Source organism: Astatotilapia calliptera, chromosome 18 (genome assembly GCF_900246225.1).
Source record: "Astatotilapia calliptera chromosome 18, fAstCal1.2, whole genome shotgun sequence".
Lineage (NCBI taxonomy): Eukaryota > Metazoa > Chordata > Actinopteri > Cichliformes > Cichlidae > Astatotilapia > Astatotilapia calliptera.
In genome coordinates this window covers 4,633,473-4,645,079 of record NC_039319.1, presented here as the reverse complement: position 1 = coordinate 4,645,079, position 11,607 = coordinate 4,633,473, and the positions used below count along the sequence as shown (strand labels likewise).

At 39.4% G+C, this 11,607-nt stretch overlaps 1 protein-coding gene across 1 annotated transcript; it reads right to left on the bottom strand.

Moving 5' to 3' along the window:
• Positions 1-1,319: 1,319 nt before the first annotated feature.
• On the bottom strand, positions 1,320-10,860 carry LOC113010323 (uncharacterized). The gene is made up of 4 exons (XM_026149360.1): positions 10,618-10,860; positions 7,186-7,401; positions 5,955-6,164; positions 1,320-2,427 (listed from the first exon to the last, which is right to left on the bottom strand). The coding sequence occupies exons 1-4, from the start codon at positions 10,778-10,780 to the stop codon at positions 2,270-2,272; spliced, it is 747 nt and encodes a 248-aa protein (XP_026005145.1). The 5' UTR covers positions 10,781-10,860; the 3' UTR covers positions 1,320-2,269.
• Between the last annotated feature and the right edge of the window lie 747 nt (positions 10,861-11,607).

Sequence of the window (11,607 nt, the reverse complement as noted above, 5' to 3'; positions counted from 1 at the left end):
AAGGAAAATTAATGTAGCCTCTAACTGCAATTGATTTACATGGGACAAACAGACCAAGCACTATGGCTCATAATACAATTACACCTTACCTGTTTGGACTATATTTTTATATTTCATTTTTACTTGCTGCCAGGAACGTTTGGGGCCTGTTGGGTTGCACCTGCGCTCACATCACATCACAAAATAAAATGTATAAAATAAAAAATAAAATATAATAAAATAACGTGTTAAATGGGTGGAAATCCCTAGATCAATGTTTAAAGTAACACTCACGCATTGACTCTGTCGGCTATGTTTTGCCATGCATGCTCCCTTTGTTTTGCAGCTGAGGCTGTGTTACTTTTTTCCCGCAAAATTTGCATGTTATCGGCATATGCTGCCATCAGAATTTCGGCCTCAAGCACTGTAAAATACATTGACCGCGCCTTCTTTCCCTCCGTCTCCATGGTGACTCGCTTAATCTGTGCTCCACTAATCAGGGCTTTATGTATCCTCGTGCGCGCGCTTAACTTGGGGTTAAAGCAACTCCGCGTTGATTGAACTACTTGTTATCAGCCTTTCTGAAACCGAATATTCCGAGTTGGACAGTTCGGGGTTACTCAACCCTGAGTATCGTTTTTCACTGAGTTTTCTAAACCGGCTTCCTGAAATAGGGCCCTGGAAAGTGAGGACGAGAATGCTTCACCAAAAGGCAGATCACACAAAGCCCTGTTTAACAGCTCATTTGGAAGTACTGTTAGTTTTTCCAAAGAGCAGCAGGATTGTGCAGTCGCATGTTTTAAAGGCTTTTCAGAATTTCTAAAGGCTGGAAAGATGTTGATTCAGGGTTTTGGAACACAATTTAAACCAAAATACAAAATTTACAGGAGATGTAAAGTTTGATGCCAACAGTTTTTATTGAACATACAAGATAAAATAAAATAAAAAAGCTCTCTAGTATGTTTGACATAAGCACATGGAGGCCAAAAGCAAACAAAGATAAATAAAGATGAAGACTCCTGGGGAACTTCTGAGCTCCTTTATGGGAGATGAGTCACCAGCTCCTCCTCCTTTATTATATAATTATCAATATTTTATCTTTAAACTGAATTATCTACAATCTTAAACTGGATTTGTTTAATGTCAAAATGGAACACACTGTTAAAATGACACATTAGTCCATAAGTTATGTTATAAATATAAATAATAAATGAGCTTAAAATATGGATCACAGACAATTTGAGAACAGATCAACTTGTCAACATTGTCATTCCCTAAAATATTCCCTTTCCATCTGAAAAGCACTTGCCATAATGTCAATCCAACTACTACATGGGTAGTTTTTTTAAACTGATATTTCCAAGTGCGTTTTGGAGAAATAGTTATTTTTACATCAAGACACTAAAAATATCTCAAGCACTGTCGAGGCCATGCCAAAGAAAATGAAGAAACTTCAGCAAAGACAAAGCCTATAAACTATAAAACAATGTCAGAAAAAGGTGATAAAGGTGCACACATTTTATGGTGGACAAGACAAAAAGTTTGTCTTGTCCATGTGTCAAAACAGAAACTGAGCTTCCGAAAGCCTTTTTAAATTTTCAGTTTTCAATGACCCAAACACTGTTTATGTGTTCTACCACCACCATTTTCTAAGAATGAAACTTAGCATGTAGCATCTTTTCCTAATTGCATTTTCAACTGTACTGGAGAACTAAAATGTTTCACACAGGTGCTGAAACAGTGTGGTTTTTCACTTTTGTGAACTGGCATGTGTTATTTCAAGTTTCCCTTTACCTGAATCTTTTCTAGAGGTGCTACAAGAATGTGGCTTCTCACCTGTGTGAATTTGCATGTGTCTATTCATGTGCGACTTCCGGCTAAATCTTTTTCCACAGGTGCAACAACAATGTGGCTTCTCACCTGTGTGAATTTGCATGTGTCTATTCATGTGCGACTTCCGGCTAAATCTCTTCCCACAGGTGCTACAAGAATGTGGTTTCTCACCGGTGTGAATTTGCATGTGTCTAGTCAAGCTTGACTTCCAAAAAAACAAAAAAACAAAAAAAAAAAAAAACCCTTTTCCCACAGGTGCTACATAAATGTGCGGTGTCGGAATTTTGAACACTCGGGCCTGATACGATTTGCTCCCACTCATTTCTGTGCGAGTTACCACCCTTGACTTCATCCTGATCTGTGTCAGGAGATTTGTGAGAATGGAGCTGGTCACTGCTTGGTTCTGGTTCACTATGATCATTTTCTTCACGAGCAGGAAAAGTTTCAGTCTCCTGCTTTAGAACAACCGTTTTTCTACTTCACTGGTACAGAGTTCCTCTTGTTCCTCTTTAATCTGTGAAGGATCCTCCTGGTGTAGACTGGAGTTCTTCTCCTGGTTACAGACCTGCTGAGTTGTGAGCCCATCCTCGTCCTTACAGTCATGTGGTGGAAAATCTTAAGGGACATATCAAAAAACATACATTTGAGAAATTACAACCATTAGAAGGTCTCTACATGGTAGGCATATGGCTTAGACAGATCATCTACGATGAGAAAATAAAGACGATATATAATCAAACAAAAGCACAAAGTGGTATCTCTTAAATTTTGTTATCAAAGTGCACAAAACATTTAAAAATTTGCTTAAAATTATTCAAAAACTTTACAGGACACTCACTTCAGGATTTATTTATTGTTTAGATTAACCATTCATTGCCTTAAAGTTGGGGAGAATGGGAGGTAGAGCCTTCAGCTTTCAGGTCCCTCTTCTGTGGAAAAAGCTGCCAGTTTGGATTCGGAAAACAGACACTCTTTTTAAAAAAAGATTAGGCTTAAAAATTTCCTTTTTGATAAAGCATACATTTATGGCTGGATCAGGTGGCCCTGATTAGGCTCATTGAGATTTAAACTGGGTGAGAGAGCCAATCTTTCTTATACCTGGGGGTATAGAGTTCCACAGCCTGGGAGCAGAACAGCTAAAAGCTCTGCTTCCCATCCTGGTGAGGCGGAAGGAAGGCACAGAAAGCTGGATAGAAGAAGAAGATCAAAGTGAGCGGACAGAAAAGGTAGTGGTTAACAGGTCAGAAAGGTAAGGAGGTGCGAGGTTATGAATGGCCTTGAAGATGAGCACAAGAAGTTTGAAAACTATCCAGAATTTCACAGGGAGCCAGTGAAGTTCCTGAAGAACAGGGGTGATGTGCTGGTAGGAGGCAGTTCTGGTGATAATGTGAGCAGCAGAGTTCTGAACCAGTTGAATCTTATGGAGGGATTTTTGGGGGAGACCATGCAAGAGAGAGTTGTAGTAGTCGGGAGGTAACAAGACTGGGCAAGAATGGATGTAGACTGGGTGACAAGAGAAGGACGAAATCTGTTAGTGTTGCGTAGATGGAAATAGGCAGAACAGGTGAGATTATTGATGTGAGATTTATAGGAAAGTGAACAGTCTAGGATGACACCAAGGCTCTTAACCTGAGGAGAAGGGAAAACTGGAGTTATCGATAGTGAGTCAGAAGTGGTTTGCCTTCAAAAGGTTGGATTTGGTGCCAATAAGGAGGATTTCAGTTTTATCCTTATTGAGCTTCAGAAGGAGTAATAAAGGTAATATTAAAACTAAGAAGCTGCTGCCATTGTTGGAAACTGGAATTGGCTGGGCCACGCTATGAATCCTGGGATAGGTTGGGCAGCGAAGGATACACCCGACCCATCCTTCAAATCTGGAAATGAAGGACACGTTTGTCGGCCGCATTTGGAGGGGTCTTTGAATTTGGACAGCCTTCGTCGAATCGCTGTAACGCAGTCAGCCTACAAATGCAGCTTCTGAAGGATTTGATTTCGTGGCTCAAGAGTTGGGAGTTCGCCTTGTAATCGGAAGGTTACCGGTTCGAGCCCCGGCTTGGACAGTCTCGGCCGTTGTGTCCTTAGGCGAGACACTTCACCCGTTGCACAGGTACAACGTTCTGGAATGGCCATCTCTGTCCCCAGACCTGAAACTTACTGAAAATCTTGGGTGCGAGTTAAAGAGAGCTGTCCATGCTCGGAAGCCATCAAACCTGAATGAACTAGAGATGTTTTATAAAGGGGAATGGTCCAAATTACCTTCAACCACAATCCAGACTCTCATTGGAACCTACAGGAAGCATTTAGAGGCTGTAATTTCTGCAAAAGGCAGATCCACAAAATGTTGATTTCATGTCCTTTTTTGTGGTGCCCAAATTTATGCACCTGCCTGATTTTGTTTAAACAACTATTGCACACTTTCTGTAAATCCAATAAACTTCATTTCACTTCTTAAATATCACTGTGTGTCTCCCATATGATATATTTAACTGACATTTTTTATTGTAACAACCAATGATTTATACAGGAATATAATGACTATTAACAAGGTTGCCCAAACTTTTGCATCCCACTGTATTTCCCTATATGAATAAAATAGAATTGAACTGAGTGAAGGAGGCCATGTTAGACAAACTGAAGAATCATTTATGCACAAATCATAGTGGGAGTTGTTTTTATTTTTTTATTTATTTATTTATTAAATAGGATATGGGAGACTTTTCTTTAATAATGCCATATCACCTCACACAAGGAATGAGAGTTTCATGATTCTTAGTGCAATGGAACCCTGTTTGTATATTTTCTTAATTTTCTTCTCTCGTATGCTTTCATAAGGTCAGTACTGTTAGGGCAGTTAGCATTCTCTTAAAATCTGTTTGTAAGTCCTGCTCCATGTTTTACATAAACATGGAGCAGGACAAAGACAGCGCTCTGTATGTTATAGACATTCATCAACATCTTTTTGCAGCAAATCCTCTATATCCAGTGGCCAGGGAAGATTTAAAAAAAAAAAAAAAAGAAAAAAAATGTAGTCAAGAACAAACCAGGAACCAATAGCAATACCAGTTCTGAAAGAAAGTGATGATGGATTGGCCACACAATCAGGAAATCCACCGATAACATCACTGCACAGGTCTTGTGCTGTGATGACATTACAGCACAATGTGATGGTTTGTTAAAAGCTTAGTTTCAAATCAATATTTTAAACTGATTGTTCAGTCCTAATGGGGATAATTATGTTAGTGTATGATAATTTTTTAAATCTACAACTGTTTATAACCTGCATAGTTCACATTTCTGTATATCTCATATTTCTGTATAGTTTTTTTATATTTATATCCTGTTCATAGCTTGTACTCACTACAGCCTGTACATACTTATAGATATAGCATATTCATAACATACTTCATACTGTGTACATTATAACATACCATAATAGACCCATTTCTGTAATATACTCACATATCTATATTATTTCTAATATCTATTTGTAATATATCTATATCATGGCTAAAGCACTTCTGGATGGATGCAAACTGCATTTTGTTGCCTTGTACCTGTGACATGTGCAATGACAAACTTGAATTCTATTCTATATGTGAGCAATATTCAAATATTCTCTCTCATGCAGTGAACAGCGGAGATTTCTGTCTACATGCAGAAAGTCATCATTTATGAGGCATACAGCTTGCCACTCCAACTTGGTCCTTGTGGCCAATAATCCAGTTTTCATCGTCTCAACATTTTTCTACATACTGTGTACAGTTCTGGACTAACATGACTTAAATCTGGTGGAATTTTTTGTTTTTTATTAAACAGAAGATTTGAAATCCAGGTTTTATTTTACTGTGCTAACAGAAAACATGTCTTCAGTGAGGCAGTATCCCAGGCGGTAATGCACACCATGTGTCTTTGTGTCGCCTCTGTCAGTGCGCCCCAGGGTGGCTGTGGTTACAATGTAGCTTGCCATCACCAGTGTGCGAATGTGTGTGTGAATGGGTGGATGACTGGATATGTAAAGCGCTTTGGGGTCCTTAGGGACTAGTAAAGCGCTATATAAATACAGGCCATTTACCATTTGTGACATTTTGATGAGTCCTATTCATTTCTATATTATGAAATCTGTATATGACACTTTTACATACCTATTCTGGTCCGCTTTACTCCAGGATTGCACAAATCCAGCCGTTCTCCGGTCCAGACATAAATGCTTTCAGCTTTCTGCTTCAGTTCAAGCTGCTCTCCTTCCCCAATGATGATTTCCTCCTGTACCTCTTTAATCTTTGAAGGCTCTGTGTTCTGCTGGTCCAGACTGGAGCTCCTTTCCTGGTCACTGACCTGCTGATCATCCAGACCTTCGTGTTCAACAAAGGGACACAAGAAAATAGTGACGAATGTGATAATAATAAAGATCAAGAAGGATTAAAGGGGTCACCTATTGAGAATTTAGCTTATGGTTTCAAGGGCTCTTGCATTCTTGCAGATGCTGCCACAGAAACATTCACTCATAGTCATGTGTTCATTGGGTGATGTTGATAACCGTACAGAGTAATTTTTAGATGCGAGTGCCAGTGATCATCACACAATGTGAATAAACAAGCAAACGAACGAACAGTAGCATGATCTGAATATGATCATGAAAGCTTAAAGTACTTTAAGACGGCAGACTGGAAGTCTTTGTGTTTTGACCAACACATTAAACCATATATTTTTAGATACAAGTTGTAACGGCCGCCATTTTCGTTCTGAGTATTTATTATATGGCGTGTTTTGGGGAAAAGCCTGTTCTTACACTTGAGTCTAAGGTTTATTTTGAGCACCTGACAGCTCTTTTTTGCTTCTCATCTATAAACTCTCTCCACAACCTTTCAAATGATTGGTGGTCAAACAGAAATGTCGTGTTCGAGTCTGTGGTGGAGACCACTTTGCGGCATAATTTGCGTTTGAGTTTTCTAATCCGTGTAAGATTTATCATAACCAAACAATGTCCATCCTACAGGGGGAGCCCCTGGTTTAGGAATAACATCCTCAATTTGTTTTGGCTGGTCCTTCTGTTTGGAGCTACCAGGTTCTGCCTCATCTTGATTGATAGCCAGTGAAGAAACCAATGAAAAAATATTGCTGTAAATGTGTCTTGCGACACCACAAAACAAACAATAGTGTGTCATTCAAAACGATAGAGGTTTTAATTTCATCATCAGATATATTTCGTCACATTGCACAACGTTAGCCTACTACAGGGGTTCCCAAAGTGGGGGGTGCAGAGCCATTGCAGGGGGAATGTTAAAAGAAAAGAAAAAAGAAAAAAAAGAATGCTTGGACACTGCTAGAATAACGGACAGGTTTTTTTGACGGGGCTCCCACACAAACACATACCTATTATGGTCAGCTTTACTCCAGGATTCAACAACAAAACCAGCTGTTCTCCGGTCCAGACATAAATGTTTTCAGCTTCCTGCTTCAGTTCAAGCTGCTCTCCTTCCCCAATGATGGAGATTTCCTCCTGTACCTCTTTAATCTTTGAAGGCTCTGTGTTCTGCTGGTCCAGACTGGAGCTCCTTTCCTGGTCACTGACCTGCTGATCATCCAGACCTTCGTGTTCAACAAAGGGACACAAGAAAATAGTGATGAATGTGATGATAATATAGATCAAGAAGGTTTAAAAGGGGTCACCTATTGAGAATTTAGCTTATGGTTTCAAGGGCTCTTGCATTCTTGCAGATGCTGCCACAGAAACATTCACTCATAGTCATGTGTTCATTGGGTGATGTTGATAACCGTACAGAGTCTAATTTTTAGATGCGAGTGCCAGTGATCATCACACAATGTGAATAAACAAGCAAACGAACGAACAGTAGCATGATCTGAATATGATCATGAAAGCTTAAAGTACTTTAAGACGGCAGACTGGAAGTCTTTGTGTTTTGACCAATGCATTAAACCATATATTTTTAGATATAAGTTGTAACGGCCGCCTGTTCTTACACTTGAGTCTAAGGTTTATTTTGAGCACCTGACAGCTCTTTTTTGCTTCTCATCTATAAACTCTCTCCACAACCTTTCAAATGATTGGTGGTCGAACAGAAATGTCGTGTTTGAGTCGGTGGTGGAGACCGCTTTGCGGCATAATTTGGATAGCAGAGTTTTCTGATCTGTGTAAGATTTATCATAACCAAACAATGTCCATCCTACAGGGGGAGCCCCTGGTTTAGGAATAACATCCTCAATTTGTTTTGGCTGGTCCTTCTGTTTGGAGCTACCAGGTTCTGCCTCATCTTGATTGATAGCCAGTGAAGATGAAACCAATGAAAAAAAATAAATAAATAAATAAATTTTGCGACACCACAAAACAAACGAAGAAGAATGCTTGGACACTGCTAGAATAACGGACAGGTTTTTTTGACTGGGCTCCCACACAAACACAAAGCAGAGGTTGAAGCATCGCCGAATATGTTTCCAAACCAACTTCCTTCAAAGCCAAAGACTAGAAAATATGATGAAGCATAGCTTGCCTTTGGCTTCACCTGCACATGTGCCAAGGTAGGTATTGCGGCTCCTCCAACCTATGGCCGCGGCAGGCTAAACATGAGGACACAGATGACGCGCAACAATAAACGCATAAAATACACTTCTGTACCATTTGCTCCTTTTATTCCACATGCAACTGTCCAATATATAAATCAGCACATGGGATTAACTATTAAACAAATGCACAGACTGCACAAACCAATAACTGCAACTCTCCAATAACTGCACTAACTACTATGTCAAATTACAACCTGGTTCATGGCATCAATTAGTGCACAAATATACAAAAACCATTAAGTTCCAGTTAAAATACATCAAAATCATTCAAGCTGCGCTCAAGCTGCGATCAACAGAAAGTTTTGCCTCATGCTCACCCTACCTTTCTGCTCATCAACATCAGGTGCTGTGAACAGGTGAGTGCAACCACATTTATCATCTACCACACCCATGAGACACGCCCCACACCCGTGCACCAATACAGTGAGTCCATTTAAACCAACCCACTTAGTCAAAAAAGGAACAACTCATATGGCTCCTACAGTAGGTACCCCCAACAGAATTTGTTTCCCCTGCATCGGGAGGATGCGCTAGGCTGTCCAAATCATGCACAAACAGTATCCCACAGTTGTTTATGTTTTTGAACCCACTTTTTGATAGCAATGTTGACTATTATTACACAGGGGAAAAGAAATACACGTAAAATAATTACACCATGACACCTCCACCTTTCTAAATGGAGGGACAATAGCTGCTTGTGTATATGCAAGTGTGTAAAAACTGCAGATAGTAAGATTAACAGTATTTTGAATCTGCCATTGCAGAAATTAATCTCATGTAAACAATAACATGGCGCACAGCGTGATGTGAAAGGCACACATCTCTGACATTGTGCGATGAACTCCGTATTCGTCGACCACAGGTAAATGCAAAAACTGAGTTTTCTCCAACCTTTTTGGTGATTCGAAACGCTGTTTACGTGCGGACGAAAGGACCAAATGCATAGAAAAATACCCATGTTGGTGTGGACATAGCATAAAAGAGTTATTAGTTTTACTGCTACCTGTAATTTATTGCAGTTTACTTTTGTTTTATTATTTTCTATCAAAGGTTTAATGTGTGAAATAACTGCAATGGAGTTCAAAAACAAAATATTGGTGAGTGTGCTTGGTGGGAATATTTTTTCTATACGACATTACGGTGTTCTGACAAACCATCCTACTTTGGCAAAACGTCCTACTGTAAGTAGTTTGTGCACATTTCTGCTTTCACAGAGTAATTTCACCACAAATTTAAGTAGGTATGACGGTTTGCCACTTAACTTTGCCCATCAGAGTATACTTGTAGCTCATATTCATAAGCCCAGGATGGTTTGCCACTACATTTTACACATTAAAGTATGGTTGTAGGTCACAGTCACAAAGGTATCATGGTGTGGCACTTGATTTTACCAGTCAGAGTATGTTTCTAGCTCAGATTAACAAAGGTAAGACGATTTGCCACTTAATTTAGCTGTTAAAGTATGCTAGTAGGTCACATTCACAAAGGCAGGATGGTTTGGCACTGAATTTTATCAGTCAGAGTATTTTTCTAGCTGATTTTCACAAAGGTAAGACGGCTCGCAACTTTATTTCGTATTGTGCGCATGCGCAGAAACAATGGGTACGATGATTCGTCAGGTAGGATGGACTCTCAGAAAACCGGCTCAAGAGCCGCAACAGTAAAAAGGAGATGAATACCAGAGTGTTAGTGAGATAGAGGTTTTATCTCAAATTGGCATAGCAGGTTGGCTAAAATGGCTACCAAGGCAAAGACTAGTGAGCTTCCTGAAAGCCTGCCTCAGGTATGCTTTTATCAACACCAGACTAGGTGGGGCCAATTAGCACCAGCTGAACATACTCAGGAGATTAGGGGCTAAACAGGAGCGTAACAGGTGGCTAGTAGCCTTCAGTAATAGCAATAATTCACATGACAATAGTGCATTCATGTAGTTGTAAAAAGAATGGAAAATATATCAAGTAATCCAAACCAAAGTATTCAGAATACATTATTCACATTGAAATGTATTTTAAGTTACTCAAACTACATTTGGGCCATTTATTTGTAATCTGTAGTAAAAAACATTTTAAGAGTAACCTTCTCAACACTGCACAGATATAGCTGCATACACTTTACTGGGGTGTATTACTAGTTTAGATCAATGCATTTATGCAAAGCATTTAGATCATGCCCAAGTAAATCACACAATCCCGCAACCCCCCACGCCTCCACAAATTTACACACCTGTATTGTGTGACTTTATCCCGGGTCTGATATCCAGCGGTATTAGCTGACGGATCTCCTCCTCATACCGGACGATCGTTTTTTCAAACTCTGAGAAGATTTCTTCTGTAGCAGCATTTAATCTCTCCTTGATGAACTCTCTCAGATGCTGAACTGAAGACATTATTGCTGCAACAACCGATACCGCCAAACCAACGTCTTCAAACTTAACTCGGGATCTCTCAATGGCACCATTGCCGCTATTCTTCTTTTATTGCTCTTTTATAGGTATCAAGGGCGTAATACTGCCCTCATCAGGTCAGTCCAGTCCAACATAAAGTCTGGTACTTTGCAGAAAACTGCAATTTTGCCATGAGATTATTAGTGATATCCTGGAATAAAGAAAGAAGAAAATACTTTGATTTAAGTTTGATTTATTGGAAAACCCTTTAGTTTGATCCAGCATTAATCATTTTACAGAACAAAGAATAATCCCTTCATTGATTATAGTCACTCTAAAAATAATTATATAAAATCTTTTTAATAAACGAGGGTCTCCTGATTTCTCTGGTACGGTCCATGAAGTGGAAGTGAAATAACAATATACAAATACATTAATATAAATAAACTACATACATTTAGAGCCTGGAAAGACTCATCCTCAACCAGCTCCGCCCTATAGTTAGGCCACATCAGGATCTCCTTCAGTTTGTTACCAGCCCCACCTCGAGGCTGAGGATGCCATGATATAACTGCTCAATCGTGCCTACGCCCATCTGGGCCAGCTGGTGAGCACTGTGAGGGTCATGTTTTTTTGGTTTTTTTTTTTTTTACTTTTTCAGTGCATTTAATACATCAGGTCAGTCCTGGGTGATAAGATAAGAGATAACATCAGATAAGATAACCTTTACGAGTCCCACATGTGGGAAATTTCTTTTGTTACAGTAGAAAGTTACATAGCAAAAATTAGAAAACACTGGAATAGAATAAGAATAAGAATAAGGTACTGTA